Source organism: Neodiprion lecontei, chromosome 4 (assembly GCF_021901455.1).
Source record: "Neodiprion lecontei isolate iyNeoLeco1 chromosome 4, iyNeoLeco1.1, whole genome shotgun sequence".
Taxonomy (NCBI): Eukaryota; Metazoa; Arthropoda; class Insecta; order Hymenoptera; family Diprionidae; genus Neodiprion; species Neodiprion lecontei.
In genome coordinates, this window is record NC_060263.1 from 27,058,601 (window position 1) to 27,076,487 (window position 17,887).

Below are 17,887 nucleotides of genomic sequence, written 5' to 3' on the forward strand. Positions count from 1 at the left end.
TGCACGCCACAGCAAGCCAAGCCAACGCGTGTTTAATTGACCCATAAAATGACGTCGGCAGCACCGAGAAACGGCGACCAAACAACCTGACAACTTCTATCATGCATGTGCACACGACTCTGTGGCCCTTGTACATTGCGTATATTAATATGAACTCGCTCCGTTAGAAACTAGCCGAGAGAAGCGAGATGCGGTTAACCTCTGGGAAGATGGTCTCCTCTCCGGGGCAGCCATCCCGAGTTTTCATTGCACCGGGTCACAGGGGCCATGCAACGATCGCCGTATGCACTTGGCGGGGGGAAAGTGGCCGGGATAACCTCAACTTAGGTGTACTTACTAATCCCAAGATAACGTCGTTTCTAACGTACCCCGTTTCAAGCTTGCGATATACTGCTTCTATCAGGTCGATCATCGCACAATTTTGAATTTCAATCAACTTTGTGCCCATGCAGAAGAAGCAAGACATCTGTCTGATAAATAAATCCTCAAGTTTTCTAAACCTTCGAAGTAAAAAGGAGTGAAACCAAATCCCAAGTTCTTTACATGCACCCCAAAATTGTTGCTCATAACTAACTGCAATTTCTCAAAACCATAAAATTTTAATTACAAATACAGTAACTTCAAAGCAGTTTCATAAAACTTTAATGTAAAAGTCTACACCTTTCGGAAACGTCGTAATATCGCGGTTTGCATAGTTTTCTCATTTGCTATTCGAGACCAGCATGCAGTAGCTAAAGTTGCCTTCCAGTGAGTTGAATCGAGGGATGATCAAAACGAGGGCCATAAGGTGAATAACGAACGACAAGGAGAGCTAGAATTTCGTGTATCCACGAGAAACGACGAACAAAGCGAGAAAGTGAGGCAGGCACGCCGTGTCTCCGAATAAATAAGATTTGTTGGATCGATGGTTGAATTCAAGATTGGGAACGCCTATGCCGATCGGTGCACAATAGGTATGCATACTTTCGTAACGTAAATTGATGCAGACACATCGTCGATAGAGACGAGAAGCGAGCTCCGGAATTTCGATTGAGGAAAAAGAGGATCTGGTACCGACGAGACGAGACGAGAGGAGACGAGACGAACGCTACATCATCGCATCTCGATGTGTCCCATTCAACCTACGCATAACTGTCCTAATTAGGATAATTTGGGGTTAAATTCCGTCACCTGCGTCAAACGAGTTGTGTACCGAAAACGGGAAGGAAAAGAAAAAAAAAAGATTTTCATAACATTATTTCTTCCCCCTAATTGTTTCTTTCAGCTCGTTGACACACCTACGTAGGTATAGCTACTTATACACAACGAATACGAGACGTATTACGTGACTAATTAAATACCAATACTTGTCCGACGAAGGACACCTGCTACCCTCGAGTCCCGATCATCCCATCGGCTGTTACATTTTAGTACTCCATATTCAAATGTAACGATCATCTTGTCGAAGATAAAACGCATATAACGAGCAGAAACGGTTACTAAACATGGATGGAGTTGAACCGAGATTGAGCAATGGAATTTCTTCCGATTCGATCGGTCGGATTTTTTTTTTGTCATCATTTCCGTACATGTTCTTGTATAGTCGCACAAATCCGAGATCGTAAAATTGCTTGAACAAAAATCAACAGGTGAAACATTCTGCGAGTTCTTCAAGATCCATGTGTGCAAAAACGTCAGGAACCCGAGTTTCAAATAAAAAATTTCAATTCCTTGCAGTACGGATTTGACGCAGCGATAGAACACGAACTGCAAGATTGACAGTCGTAAAAGGAAGATCCGTATCTTTTCATTGCTCGTAAAGACTCGAGCAACCGAATGGTATAATATAATGAATGGACGATAAACGAAGTACGAATAGAAAATCGATCATTCTCGCAACGGTGTATAATAATTTGTTTATCGTATTCGCACACACGCGACAGAGATCGTGTTCCTCCGACGGTGATATTTCTTCAGCGATCGCATGAGAAAAGCCGAAACGTACTTTATAGGTGTGTATATATATATACTTATATACTTATATAAATATATGCAGGGGAGAAAAATGAAATACCAAGACATCGCAGAGGGTTCATAGCCTCTTGCTGTGTGCGTATCTCTACTTTGGTATCTCTCACTCTCTGTTGCATTTATGCGTATAACTATATTCAATCGAATCGTATTACCCTTGGTCACGACAAGCATATAAGTTACCGCGTCGTGATTATAGATTTCATTATTATGGAATGGAACAGGTATATTCTATTTATGTTGCAACTTCCTTTAAAATCAAGTAAATAGGTGCACGTGGTACCCCGGGATTGCTACCATCCATTTTATTACTTGCGGCAAATGAAAACGAAAGATGAATAAGAAGATAGAACTGAATGCAATCGACTATCATCACCGAGCTGTTATAATATTATTGCCTCTGCCAAATTCACAGGTATCGTCTCTCGAACCCAATTAGCTAAACTTTGCTGCATTGTTTCTAGAATTCGTGTGAATAGATTGGTATACGCTTGATCTGTCAATTATCGTGTAACGTACAACTTACCGTATCCGCGGCCGTGAGATTGATTCCTAAACCGCCAGCCCTGGTGCTGAGCAAGAAGACAAATATGTCAGCCCTGAAACAGAAACGGATAGATAGTCTGGTCAAGGGGTTGATTTACGGTAGTTGAAAGGACTCTGAATGCAAATGAATTTGGGGAGTTAACGGTCGTAGGATTTCCCAGAACAAATCCTCGTACAAGCAGCGTACAGCTTGTGATAAGTTACATACGAATGTACAATTTTTATACCGCCGCGAGGATTTTCCGGAAATTTCTTGATACGACGCGACGAAAGGAAGGAAAATCGGAACGAATTGTTGCACAGACAAGAAAGGGGATGGGGGGAAAAGGCAGAGAAGGTGGGCAGAAGAGCTCTGTACATATTATACGATATGATTTACGAAGACAGGATGAGACTAACGATGGCCCCTCGAGAAAAGGGGTCCGGATAGCGGCAAAGTGACACGTTGGGCGTCGACCGTAAATCAAAGCCGGATGCAATATGGGTGCAATATGGGCGGCGAGCTGGAAGGAGCACCGCCGTACAGAGCAATATTAATATATAATATCGGCAAGCGAAAGAGCGGACCTGAAACGTTTAACGAGGCGAGCGGAGAATATATTGCGGTGTAACCACCACCTCAGATCCTTGCGGCCGGAAAAATATGTGGCCAAGTTATCTTCCCCCTGTCCAATCTTTCGGGGTGAAACCGCGAAGAGGAAGATATGTATACGTAGGTAGGTAATCACGCGATGTATAAATTGCCTGGAATTCAATTACCAACGTTTTTTCTTTCGCCCGATCAATTATCATCGCCGTAATAATTTCCTCGAGGCTTTTGCAATTTTCATTCTATGCGGTAGAATTTGCAATTCACGTGTCGCGGATATTGTGTCCATTGAAAATATTATAATATAATTTGTCAATAAAATAAATGACCGTTTGGAAGTGTGAAATTTTTCAAGTTTTTCAACAAACCGATTTTATTCTCGCATTTGTTATACGACGAAAATCAACATGTTTTATTTAAAAAAAAAAGAAAGAAACCAATAACGCATCGCAATAAATTCCCGCGGAAAAGGCGATATGCCGCAAACTGCCGAATGACGCGTTTTTGTGTATATTTGCACACATAATGTATTGTAGTTTATAGCGTGGAGAATCGAATTCCGCTTTACACAATATATAGGTATACATATATATGTATATCTGCTGCTGTATTGTATTACACGAAGTACAGCATTATTTGTTGTAATTTATGCCGTAATTAATATTGGATAACGTGATTATGAAACTCGAGCTAATCTCTGCTGCTCGAGGCCTTGTCGTGCTGTTGTGCGTTTTTAACCGACGAGACAGACAACGTCCCCCGTGAAAATATTATACATAAACATAATATCTGTGTGTCTGTGTGTATACGGCCTCGTATATTCGAACTCACTAAATATTAGGAATTAGGTTGCCTGAACCGAAAGGAATTCTCTGCATGTAAATCAAAATCGGGAAATAAACTGCTAATTGCAAGAAGCTGATTGTATGTTTGGAAACAACAATTGAGTGTAAAAAAATATAGGGAAGACAAATAATTCATTTTAAGTGTAGATTAAATTCATTCTATTGCATAACGGACGCAATAACGAAAGTATAAAAAAAAGGTAATGAGGATATTTTTTTACGTAGCGTTACATTTTTCGTATAAAAGACAAAAGCAATTGATCGGTAAATAACTCACCGTTTTTGAAAGTCGGCAACCATGTCTCTGCGGTCAGATATCTTCGACGATCCATCCAGTCGCATGAAAGTGTGTTTTCTATAATACATGTATTCCTGAAAGCAAAAAATTCGAAATATGAGCTAAGTATTTATCACTGATTTCGTATTACGACCGTAGCCATAAGCATGACAGGAAATTGAAAAATAGTAAACTATTGTTTTGTTTTAATATCTAAACGTTATGCCACACGCATTATTATATATTTCCCTTGGTTTTTTTTTCCCGATGGTAAAAATTATCTGGGTATTACAATAAAGCTCGATGATAATAAAAACATTAGAGGAACCCCATGACGATAGCATCGAGACGAAACTGGGCGTTCCATAGAAACGATAAACATCGGTAATTCCGAAAAGTAACGACGTGGGTGACTTGTAAAGGAAATGATTTCGGCACACGGTATTTCCACGATGAAAGTAGTCCAAAGATTATACTACTTTCTACAAATGAATTGAATTATTCCAACGACGTTTGGACTGACATAATGTTAATAATTATTTCCTTCTTTCCCCCGTCTTCCTAATAATTCATTTCGAAATTAGCCTCGTAACGAATCCTCGATTCAGGAGGAAAGGGAAACCGAAAAAAAAAAATTGCAATTCTAATCAAGCTGAACGATCGAACGACCGCATCGTTGAATTACCAATGTAAATAAAATTCACTTGTTATTATAAATAACCGACGTTTATGCAGGCAGGTATGTGTGTACATTTGTAGAGTATGGGAATAGATTTTCACTGAACGGCGGTAAGTAGGCGTGCATATATTCGAATATAACATCTCATAACGGGGCGACTGATCCTCACGTGCAAGACACTCTTGCAGCTCTGCAACTCCGCAGCTCTGCACGCATGCATGCATGCATGAGACGTGGCGCGTTAATTTAGTTCCGGAGAGTAACTCGGTCGAAAGGAAAAAGGGGCTCCTACCCTACCCTTCTAGTTTTTAACCCTTTTTAAGCACTCGCCTCTGCGCCGAACCCTCCTGCACAGCAAGCAGCAACTAACTCTTTTGAGAGCGCGCGGTTTTAATCGTCAGAAGCGTCGTTAGAAGCGACAGGATGTATGAATATATCCTTTTGGACGTGTTCTTCCGTCCATAATAGATCGTACAAACCGACGTTAACATATCTCGCATACATGTTTCTGTCCCTTCTTCTTACTCTTTCTCTACATTCGTAATCTTGATCATTCCATTGGAAAAAATGTGAGGGGAAAAAGTAAATAAAAAAAGAAGAGAAAAAACTACAAAACACAAGGCAGGGGGGGCGTATTTCCGACCGTAACGTTAGCTATTTAAAATAAAAACTAAAACGCCTCGTAATTCTTATCCTTGTAACCAATAATTGACCAATTAACGACGGGCGCAATAGAGCTCTACGTTCCAACTCGCCTCGAGAAGATCGATCATCTTTGTCATCTGGGAATAGATGAGAACACGGTGACCCTGCTCCTTGAGTCGCCGTAAAAGGCTGTCTAAAACGGAGAGTTTCCCAGCATCGGTGACGAGGGTTTGTTTATCTGTAACAAGAGAAGAAAATACCGAATAAAACATACTGTACAGGATTGCCGATAAACCGGGTCGTTAACTCGACAGGAAATAAATTTGTTGCGTTTTATCTTACAGCGGAAATTTGAGGTAAGGAATATGTAAAAATATCAGCGTCGAAAATAGTTTACGAGAGTGTACGAAATAGCATGAAGAAAATGGAAAAGTGAAATAATTATACGAGAATTAGTGTCGCAAAATCGATTATATGTCACACTTATCGCCTTCTTTTCATGTATGAAAAAGAATCAAATAAAAAAAATAGAAAGAAAAATGATTGAGGAATATGGTAAAGAAGATATTTAAAATTTAACTTTCCCGATTACGTATGCATACCTATAACATATTCTCGGTGAGTGAATAAGAAAGTTTAATCATCCACCCGGCATGTATGTTACACATGGGTAATTCCATGCGAACGCAACCAACGTCTCACCATTACCATTTTTATCTTGTTCAAAATTTTTACTCAACTGGTTAGTTATTTATAAACATTGAGAGTGATTTTGAAATAACCGTTTTTAAAATTCTCAAAAACTATACTTTCTTTTCTCCAAATATTTCAAGTTCGGCCATATAATTGGCCGATTTTTTCTAATTTTTAACACTTGTCTTTTTTTTCATGAACCAAAAGATTGTTTACCTGTGTTTCTTAAACGGTCTGAAAATTCCCCATAAATTCTCAATCCTTCGATTTCTCGCTTAGAACATTTTTAGACAGGTTTCATATTGTAGTTAATAAAAAAACGTTGAATATGCAAAAAAAAAAAAAAATAGATAAAAATCGCTCAATGACGGAACCGATCTAGAAATGTTCTAGGTGAAAAATAAAAGTGCTGAGAATTTTTCGAGAATTTTCAGACCGTTCAAACAATGTTTTAGTTGATGAAAAAAAAAAAAAGTGTTAAAAACAAAAAAAAAAAGAAGAGAAACCGTCCAATCATGGGCCCGATCTTGAAATGTTTGGAATGGAAAATACAGTTTCTGAGAATTTTGCAAGGATTTTAAAAAAGGCCCTTTTCAAAATCACATTAAATATTTATAAATAATTTAGCAGTTGAATAAAAAATCTAAAAAAAATCCGAGTAATGTTTCAGAGTTTGAGAGTATTGCAGAAACAATTTGAAACAAAATCAGAAATAGTGAGGGTCAGGCGTTGGTCGGGCTCGCATGAAATTCCCCATATGTATAGCTTGTACATTGGGAATGATGGACGTGGATTGTTTCAATTTTCGCGTTATGTGATTGCTCGCAGATAAAGCGGAAATTTTTTCATTGTACATTATACAAATTCCGTGATATGTATCATTGATGTATGTATGCATTACAGATACTAACATTAGGAAAGAAGATAAAGTTAATCAAGTGTTTTTAATAAGTTTCTTGAATCGATGTTTAATCTCACAGAACGTACAAGGCGCACGCAAAGCAGGCGTATAAACGTGAGAAACTCTATACGATTATATGTAGAGTTATGCATCCGGCCAATCGCAGTCTCACACCGTAACCAGTATCAAAAATGCGATCACTGCTAATAATAGGTAAAGCAGCAAACGGATTGATTATTAATGCAACGGTGAGAAATCGGATAATCCTGGTAGATTGAATTCACTGAAACATTATTCCCATTAGGTACAGCGTCTCGTTTGATGGCTCCTCGTGAAGATATGATTACGGTGCGACTGTAATAATGCATGTAAGGCCGCGCAACGGTATATTGAATTTAGAAAAACAATTAAAAGTAAGAAAAATTAACGATGCGTTGGCGTGAGCATTATAATAATCGTTATATTGATTCACGCTCGAAGAGATACGCAAACGATAACTGCGTGTTAAAAGTGCAGAAGGTGTTTCTCGGATTTCAGGTGTATATTATAAATATCATCGAAAGAACGTGAATGTTATTTATGGCTAATGGAACGCTCATTCGTTGTTTTTTTCACATGGAATTTTAGCAGGCTTGAATAGAAATTGACTTTCCTTCAAAATAACTCGAAATATTTCGCTAAAACAATACGTAAAAGCTAGAAATTCCAAGAGGATTTTTCAATTCCGGTCTGTAGCCGCAAAATCTGATAGCATTAATAGAAACGGGAACCGCAGGTGCTGACGATGTGACTTGGCAGAGATTTTTCTCGAAACAGCGCATGTTTTCACATTATAGCCACAGGTGAGTATCATGGCATACAGAGAAGAAAGAGGTTCGCAGCAAAATTAAATGCTAACGGGGTCTTCAAGACCCTTGTCCCGCTATATGGTTGACCACGTTTCGTGCGTTGTAAAAGATCGATTCTCTTTTCTGTACAAGGCATTCCAAGAGGTATCGAACAAGATAGGAATTTCAGATTTCAGATTTGCTCCAGAATTTTGTTTATTTTTATATAAAAGTACTGGTCAAGAAATAAAGCCCAATTGAAAGAAAAAAAAATTCATTTCCTGTCTGAGACATCATTTAATTTGTGACTAATAATTGGAGTGATTTTTTGATATCAATATGAAAAATCGATGATTTTGAACCTAGACTTTCAACAGACAGCTATCTCTGATTTCAGCCTGAAGAAGTAGATAAGATGTTACATGATAAAAGTCGCGAATATTTCTACGTTACACAAGAATGAAAAATATACAATTCGCGCATATAATAACAATAATGAATAGTCATTTTTCAACGAGTCAATAACGAAAACTGATCGTTTTCCGAACTATCTTGAAATTGGATATTTCGTTTATATAATCACATGTGCAATATTAATTCTTACGTTGTGTGGAGAAAAAATACTTTTACGACCACCCTGTATAGTGTACGACTTATGCCACAATAATTTTCAATGGTCCGTTACGCAAGTTAATAAACTGCATATGAAAGGGAAAAAAGTTGAAAAATTAATGTTAGGTAAGCCATAATAGGCACTTTAAGAAACGTGTAATTATAGCGGTGCAGTTCGGAAATAGCGTATACGTATTTATAATTTTATAATCTGCAGGATCTTTGTTCCAAGATCTAACAGAAGAATAAACACATGTAGATATACTGCATACATGGACACGTTACAAACACATATTCAGTGTTGTTTCAGTATATTGAGTATTGAGAACCGTTCATGTTTTACCTACCCACCAATACGAAATTATGTGTACGAGAAGAGAATAATTAGCACGTCGTTGATAAGTTTAGTTCCTCAATTATTTAAATAGTTCGTTCTTCGCACAGATATACATGATATAAATGCTTGTAAGTAGGCTATATATTTGTGAAAACGAAAAAATGGCCGTGTGATAGCATTGAGTTACATTCGCTAACGATGAGTTTATATTTTCAAAGTCCAAGTCCTGGGAATTTCTTAATTATTTCGGAATCCAATTTTCCTTTCCTCACCAATGAACAATTTTTTGTCAGCACATCGTGGATAAATTTACTGATTGTGAGATAAATAGAACCGAAATATGAGCGAAATCGAAAATACAAGTTCAATCAATAACATGCAGACTGAAAGACATGAAAAATCAAAAACAAGGAGATTGGACTATGGGTACAACGAAACTAATAAGATATAACTGACGTATGATTCATATTCAATTTCGATTTAGTCTGCACCATTCGTGCCTAAGATTTTTTGATACTTACTGATCCAAATGAGGAGGCGAATAATTTCGACTGAATTCAAAAAGTAAACCTGACTGCTGTCATGAATGAAAATATAGTTAGAAAGCAGCTTGAAATGGAAAATCGAATACCAAGACTATCGAGTCGATGAAAAAAGAAAGTAATTATGCAATCGTCGGTACATTGGAAAATAAACCATACATATAATGAACATGATTAAAAACGGTTGAGAGATGCGATGAGTTATCGTCTAGCGGTAAGTGGGTAGGTAGGCTACGTTAGCCAGAAAATAGACAGTCTACTGCCATCTCTTATAAAATGTTTCATTTAGTATTGTTGTACTGTAATCACTGTGATATTCTTTTAGGTAACGTTTCTACCCTATTTGATTGCTTAGCGTGTAAGTTAGCAGTAATTATAATAGGGAAAATTGAAAAATCCTCCCTCAAAGTTACGTCATCATTCCGTCAAAATTCATAATTTATACTTGCTAGACAGAGAGTAGATGTTTACGATGAATTCCTATCAGCATATTATCACCAAAAATTAAAACACTGCTGTAGACACCCGAGGAGTTTTTTTTTCCACAGTAGCCATAATTAGTGAGATTTGAAGTTTTGAAACTTTTCCAGATTTCTTTTGAAAACCAGGGATAAACTACATCCCTGACCATTAAGCAAAAAAAATTTGTGCACAAGTTATGAAGCGTATTGGGAAAGAGAATTTGGAAAAATTTGGATACTTCTACGAATTTCTGTTCTTTTGCATTTGAACTTGGGGAAAAAAGAGCTCGACTTCGATAAATCGGTAAGATTGGTAAGAGCCATCTGCTCTGCATGACTAAGACAAAAAGTATTCTTATTCAATATTCATTGAGACATTTCCGAATTTATCAAATTAACAGTTTAAGTACAGCGATTAATGTTCGGAAAAAGCTCACCAGGTATGATGATATTTGACCACCCATTTATTGGAGTGCAGGCCAACAAGCCACCTGGAGGGTTGTAGGAGAAGGTACTGGGGACCGCTATGCGAGAGCCCATGGACATGCTATGCGGAGGACAGAGGAGAGCTCGCTCGCAGCCAAGCCACAGCATGCGCTGACCTATTACACCGCCACATTCCTCATGGCGTCGCCACGCAGACGCTGCGCTGCTACTACTTACATATAATTTTCTTGGACTAGCTTGTATCTGTAAGCAAATATGAAAAAAATTCACAATCACTTTGATGAAAATCAATGTTTAGATCAAAGTGTTCAACATAAATTTTAAATAAGAATAGATATTAAAACTGACGCTTCCTTTTCTATTGATATACTAGAGAAAATATCAGCTCAAATGCTTACCTTAGGATTATTATCACAGACAAAAGCAGGTAACGTAGTACGTTGAAGGGGTCTTGTTATGGGTGATCTAGGTTTATGAGGATGTTCTGGCAAGAGCGGCAGCTTGGTATCCTCGCCATATTCTGTCTTCAAGGACACCAACGGCCACTGAGAATAACAATTTCAATGATTTGACGGACACAGAAAAATCATCGGCAAAATTTAGTAAAAAAATGTAAGTTCGGATATAAAGTTTGTGGAGTGCACTTCTCAATGTATACTACTCGACACATGTGTAAAAGATGGGTGCTGAACAATCACGGATAAAATTTCGATGTACTATTCGATAGGTTTACCTTAATGAGTTGGCTTGAGAGCTGCTTACTGCTACGTAGTATTCGATGAGCAATAGTCTCTGGCATAGAGTGAATACTGTGCGTAGCATGTGTATAAAAAGCCTCCCCTCTGGAGATGTCTTTTGTGAAGATCAAACCGTCTATGACATTGGAATTGGTATCTAATTTTGAACTGACAAGTATCGTAAGATTGGTTGGTGGTATTCTTTTGTCATCAACCCACCAATCTTCCCAATACCGTTTGACCTGAGTTTTATTTTTCATTGCCACTGTGTAAGCCCATCTGCAAAATATAATTTAGCCTAGTTTCAAATTCAAATCCTTTGCTCTCGTATTTTTTGATAAGAATACATTCTTCATGAAGTTTTAAATTGTTACCTGAATAGTATACCGGCTACGAAAATCTTGTTGAGCTCCATAGGAGACAGGCCGATAAATCTTGTGAACGAAAAACAAGTATCGGTTGGATTTTCAGTTTCCTGATGAAGCGACCGATGTATGTACTCTGTTGCAAATATGCACAGCTTGTTGAAGAGCAAATGAGCTTTCGACAGCAATGATGTATTTACCAATCCCTCGTTGTACACAAGTGCTGGCATTTCATAGCTTTCCACGTTCAGAAATAACGGGGACTTCGCGTCTCTTCGTTCGAACAATTCCGGATGATTGCAGACCTGGGAAGAATTTTTTTCATAACTATTATGTTAAACTCGTATAAACTGTATTACTGTATAGGGAAAACTTACTTTGCGAAATTGCATGACTAAATTCATTAAATTTGATGTAAAATTCTTGTCGTTTGGTACTGCGTCTGCTCCACCGACCGTGTAATGCAACAAGTCCTCTATCCTGATTTTCTTCTTCAAGGCTGAAACGCATAAAGTAACTCGATAGTTAATTATCAAAAATTGCACCCACCCAAGGAATACATACCCATGTAAAGTAATTTCTGTCGAGTCGTAAGTGGACAGTAAACCATGATTTCAATTTTATCAGAGAGCTCATTCTCGACGTCTTTTTTTATTCTCCTCAGCATGAATGGTTTCAGGATCATATGCAATCTCGATAAATGCTCTAGAAATAAAATAATTGATAGTATGACGTCGATCAGAAATGATCTAGCAAAAATAGAGCTGACATACTTTCATCAATCCCAGTTTTATTTTCTGCATGACTTTCAATGTCCTTAGAAAACCATTCGTTGAATTCGTCATGAGAATCAAATAGGGTTGGCATTATAAAGTGAAGTAAGGCCCACAATTCGGCCATGCTGTTCTGGATTGGCGTACCACTCAGCAGCAGTCTATTACGACAACTGAATCCAAGCAGAAGCTTCCACCTCATACTACAAAAAGTGAAGTAGATTAGTCAGCGAATACAGGTATGACTGATAGTTTCATTTTATTTGAACATTAATTTCAATGTTAGTTATTTAACGCTAGTTTTTTCAACGCTTGTCGAAATTTCTTATAATATCATGAAAAATTTCTAACAAATAAATCTCAAACTTGTTATCAACGACTATTCTATACTTGAAATAAATACCTGCTTGTGCTTTTAATAGCCTGAGCTTCATCCAGAATCATATATTGCCACTTTATTCTATTGAAGTATTTGTAATCAGTGATGACCAATTGATAACTTGTGATAACAACGTGAAAGGACGCTTCTTTCGTGTGCAGATCTTTGGTCTCCCAAAATTGTCTTAGGATTTTACGTTCCTGCGGATTACCCCAGTAAGGTACTACCTTAAAATCTGGAACAAACCTCGCCATCTCCTGCTGCCAATTGTGCAGAGTCGAAGCTGGAGATATTATTAAAAATGGGCCCCAGACAGCTACAACAGACAAAAAAAAATTAGTAATATTTATTCCGATTGATAAGTGATCATATTTAAATTTAAGAACATATATATTCGTACCTATAAATATCTAAAACATTATTAATACAGGAATATCGATAAAACGGGCCTTGTTTTTCTCGGCTATATAAGTTTTTATTGATTGTTTGATTATCTATAATTTATTGTGGTCAAATTTCAATGAAGCTGAAATACTCACAGTACTTTTCAGCGACGTGACACAAGAATGCTATCGATTGAACAGTTTTTCCAAGACCCATCTCGTCAGCCAAGATACCGCTAATTCCCTGCAAATACAACAGTTTCGTAGATTGCGAAAAAATAATGAAAAATCAATAAGGCTAAACCATGAGTTAATATTTCTAGCACACTAAACAACGGAAATTTTCAAAATTTACACAATGTAAATACCTGATCATATAAATTAGCGAGCCAATTCATGCCCTTCATTTGGTAGCCTTTTAGATTGCCTTGAAATATGGCGGGCTGCGGATGTTCGAGAGTTTCGGGTGTCTCACTCAAACGAAGTTCTTGCGCGGCTGCTGCGGTATCAAATTGGCGGGTGCGCGCCCTCTCACTGTCAAATGCTTCGACTGCGTTCTTCTTCGCCTTGTGTTTCATCAGTTCACTGATTCAAAATATTGGTTGATCACATTTGAACGATTAATCGGTTCTAAAGAAGCAACATTATAAACAAGTGTATCGTACTATTCAGCGTAAGTCCTGTGGCCTTACATATTTAGCTAGAAACATCTGATAATAAGATTAAGATAAGACGCACCAGTCATAATCGTCAAGTCCTATGAGCCTGGGATTTTTTTCTTCGTCTAATTGATTGAGAATTCGCAGTTGTTCTTCCGGTGATGCCTTTCCTAATTTTCGTGACATAAAGTGAGCGTACAGTTCCGTTTGCGTAATTAAAAAATTCAGCTTTCTTTGTTGCCGCTTAGCCTAAACACATGAAATGGAATTATTAGATGATGAAAATAACATTAAAATAAATTGCATCCTTCATATTTACCAATCATACTCAAAATTATGTTTGAAGAAGAAATTCGATTTAAAATAGATATTAGTCATAAACTTCATTATACCTCAATCAGTTCCACATCCATTTTACGCTGCTCTTCGGCCTCCTTTTCTAATCTCCGTCTAGTCTCTCTTTCAACACGATCATAACGTTTCCAATAAGACTGCATTTCTCTAGTCAATCTTTTAGCACGCCATATCGTTTCCTTCATGTTTTTCTGGCTCTAAATTGGAAATGTCAGATTAAATTATTTTTCCATACCATTGCATTGAAAATAGAAAATGCACATAGTCACGAATGAAACCAATTTCAACCGTTGAAATCGATACTCCTTCCACACATATGTATGTATATTATATATTACACGTAGATTTCAGCACTTACTTGCATGGCTTTTTGTCTGCAGTATTTCATACAGTGCTGAGCAACCTTTTTACAACTGATTAACATTTCTTTATGATTATTCGTTTTCGCTCTTTGAACTTTTCCCAATTCTTTTTTCGACATCATTATCCAAATTTTTCTTCTCCTAATTGCCATTACCTCTGGACTTTTGTTATTGTGTTTTTTTCTACATCGTTGTCGCGGTTGATGTTGAATCAGTGCATCAATTTCAGCTTCGTCCAATTCATCCTCTTTCGGTACTACACGCTCCCAATCATCTTCTGGATAATCATGTTCCTAGAAGGAAAATTGGCAAAAAAATATCAACAATTACTAGGCATTCATGAAAACTTTGTGAGTAATTTACAAACTAAATGATGATTATGATTCATCGATGTGTACATACTTTATATTCGTTTGTCGCCCTGTGACGAACAGTTTTCTCCTTTTTAAACTTCATAACCCTCTTTTCCGGTTTTTTCTCTTTTTTCTTTTTATTGCCAATAATGAGTTTCTGATGCTCTGGAAATTTATCGTAGCTCGACAATAAACCAGCACCATAATACTGATATTGTATATTCTGTAGAAAAGAAAATTTGGATAGCAAAAATATCTAAATATCTACTGAATTACGTTACGTAGCACGAGTCATTTTATCTGTGGGAACTATAATGCCATTTCTCGTACAAGCAAAGTTTACCGCCACTATTGCTGACCATTTATTAGTAGAAAGTACTAATACTGAGAAAAAAACAAGACTCACCTCAGGCTTCTGGTAAAACCGACCCTGATATTTTTTACGCAATATGTGAAATTTTAACATATCCTGAAAATCTTCTTCCGTAATCGGACCATCTGTATCCGATTCAGACACAGAACTGTCTGATGAGTCGCTAAGTAAAATGTCCTGCAGCCATCTTCGCTCTTCGCCAACACTGCTCATATTATATAAGCGAAGTTTGTCGATTCTTTCATCTGTAAGTATAAAGATAGTACAATGAAGTTATCCATGTTCACAGCAATGTAATAATCAATCATTGTCTTAGCGAAACGAACCTTCTTTACGCGAGACTACATCGTTGAGGTAATCTTCAGATTCATCTGATGAGTCTGAGTCATCCGTTTTATCATCATCACTGCAAAAAAGACGAAAAAACCTTTGAGTGTTTAATTTACCTGTAAATGGCATGTCATGAGTTAAACATATTTCATTTGGAAAACATCTATTAATAGTATACTATAGTGTGCCTAACGTATTTTAGAAGAATGGTTCTACATTTTTGTGTAGATTCTGAGATATATTTAAACAATTATGAAACAAATAGACACAGAAATAAATTAATAAGGGTGATGAAAGTATTCCAAGTACCTAACGCGATCTTGAAACAATTCGTTGATTTCGTTTAAAAAAGGTTGAACATTTAGACTGCGCTCTAGTCGCTGCAGATGTAACGGCGGGGCGATTTCAGCTTCCAACCCCATTGTGTGGACCTCTTCACTCATTACCGGTATTTGCAAAGATTGATTCTCTGTAATAATATTATCATTCATTAAATGTTGTACGTCATTCAATTTGTAATAGAAGTAGTAAACTGAAATGCATTTAAATACAACAAATTTAGGTAATCTATAAGTATGTACTCAATACTACAAATTATAAAGTTTGAACATTTCAAATTGTGATTTTTCAAGAATTGTATCATCTTCGACATGCAGAGTATTTTACAATATAAGGAAAAAAATTATATCATATAAGCTCATAGAATCTAAATATCTACGAACAGTTTCCAATCGGATTTAGTCAAACTTCAAAGTAAATCCCACATTTCAACAGCTCGATTTATGAAATTATTGATTTCCGTACTGATACTGTAATTACTGCAACTTGATGACATTGAAAATTTGTATGAACGATTAAACTTCGATTCACATGGACAGCAAGCCTCTCAAATACTACCAATGACAATAATTCAATGACAAAATATTTTAAATACTTCGCTAATCATCGAATAATTTATACGTTAGCGTTTATAGTTTTATTCATCCCTCAAATCCAACAAAATAAAAAAAAAGTAGCTAATAACATCTTGAGTAAAATTCAACTCATCTTTCATAGATAAGTGCATACTGACAACCTATGTATACATCTATTAAGCTACTGTTACATGCATCGAAGTTCTTCATTCCATGAAACAAATATCACTAAAATTGAGTGAAAAAATTTACTACCATTATAATTAACTAAAACACGAAGGAAAAAAATTGACAGCTATGTAATGCTGCCGTTTAAAGCAAACTACAACTTTTTTGGACAGTGCAATACAAAAATGTATCGTTTATACAGTATCTAAACAAGATTACTAAATCACGTGAATTTAAACTAATATGGCACATTATCTACTACTACTTTGTAATAATTACTTGAAGAAAATACATTTTTCTCAATATGCAGACGTATGCATTCAATGCTAACGCAAGTTTTGAACTTTTCAAGATCATTTGTCTAGCTTCTGGCTCCACAATATAATATTAATGTTAATGACTAATGAAAAGTTTCATCCGCTACCAGCAAACTAGTTTCAAAGGGGTTCATGTTCACCTTTGAATGTACGTGAACAATAACTATGAGAATTGATCACATGTTTTCATAGGTATGCGAGCACCCAATTGTGCAGAGTTCAAAAGTGAGCATGTTCAGCGTTTTGGGGATTTCACTTGAAGTGAGACGTGCTCCGAAGTCCAGATCGTGCAGCCCTGGTTCTATGTTTGGCATCATCAAGTGAATTGAAGAGAAATTAGAGAAGCTGGAGTAATACTAAATAAGTAGAGTATTGCAAACGTGCCCTTTATCATTGTTGCAACAATGTCGTTGATTATGGCATACCAATTAATGGTAACATACAATATTAGCGCATTTGCATTGCGTCAACATTTATCCACATTATTTACATTACATAAGGCAAAATTACATGACAAATCACACGAGTGTGGTTATATTAAATGCGAATATATTCCATAGTTTTGATTCACGTACTGTTTGGTTAGAAACAGCCACACTTATTTCACACAAAATGTGGGCGCGGCCGCTGCAAAACGATCCTCACATGGAAATTAGATATCTCAGCCCGCAGGAAATACATAATAGAAAGGAACCTAGGCAACGGCGGCATTTGGCGTGCCATAAAACGAGGGCAGGGATAGGGCATATTGTTGACCACCATTTTTGTTTTCAGTAGATGGCGCTAGGGGAGATCGTCATCGTAGTCTCGAACCCAAAATCACATTCAGCAATATGTATAACTTCATCGAAATGTTATCAAAAAAGTTATACAAAACCAATCATCGAAGAACTATATCTTCCTGTAAATTAAAAAAAATTATCAAATGGCTAAAAGTTGTTGATTAAAATGATGAACAATGGACAAAAATATTTTAGTAGTACCATTGCTAGCGGAAGTAGTCTCGACA

The 17,887-nt window shown here is 36.8% G+C and overlaps 1 protein-coding gene across 3 annotated transcripts in view; it reads right to left on the reverse strand.

Annotated features, from left to right (window-relative positions):
• Nucleotides 1-17,778, reverse strand: part of LOC107218648 (chromatin-remodeling ATPase INO80) — a 37,076-nt gene extending 19,298 nt beyond the window's left edge. Inside the window, exons 1-22 of one of the 3 annotated variants that reach the window (XM_046737713.1) lie at nt 17,454-17,771; nt 17,019-17,179; nt 15,789-15,948; nt 15,476-15,555; nt 15,183-15,394; nt 14,826-14,999; nt 14,420-14,716; nt 14,100-14,258; nt 13,787-13,956; nt 13,417-13,633; nt 13,205-13,292; nt 12,690-12,981; nt 12,287-12,489; nt 12,078-12,218; nt 11,891-12,012; nt 11,523-11,818; nt 11,145-11,427; nt 10,810-10,956; nt 10,402-10,654; nt 5,702-5,829; nt 4,268-4,362; nt 2,537-2,609 (exon numbers count right to left, since the gene is read on the reverse strand). In XM_046737713.1, coding sequence (XP_046593669.1) covers nt 2,537-2,609; nt 4,268-4,362; nt 5,702-5,829; nt 10,402-10,654; nt 10,810-10,956; nt 11,145-11,427; nt 11,523-11,818; nt 11,891-12,012; nt 12,078-12,218; nt 12,287-12,489; nt 12,690-12,981; nt 13,205-13,292; nt 13,417-13,633; nt 13,787-13,956; nt 14,100-14,258; nt 14,420-14,716; nt 14,826-14,999; nt 15,183-15,394; nt 15,476-15,555; nt 15,789-15,922 — 3,564 coding nt within the window. In that variant the 5' untranslated portion in view covers nt 15,923-15,948; nt 17,019-17,179; nt 17,454-17,771. Of the gene's footprint in view, nt 1-2,536; nt 2,610-4,267; nt 4,363-5,701; nt 5,830-10,401; nt 10,655-10,809; nt 10,957-11,144; nt 11,428-11,522; nt 11,819-11,890; nt 12,013-12,077; nt 12,219-12,286; nt 12,490-12,689; nt 12,982-13,204; nt 13,293-13,416; nt 13,634-13,786; nt 13,957-14,099; nt 14,259-14,419; nt 14,717-14,825; nt 15,000-15,182; nt 15,395-15,475; nt 15,556-15,788; nt 15,949-17,018; nt 17,180-17,262 lie in introns of all 3 variants that reach the window. The other 2 variants (XM_046737711.1, XM_046737712.1) reach the window with 2 other exon arrangements.
• Nucleotides 17,779-17,887: the final 109 nt, after the last annotated feature.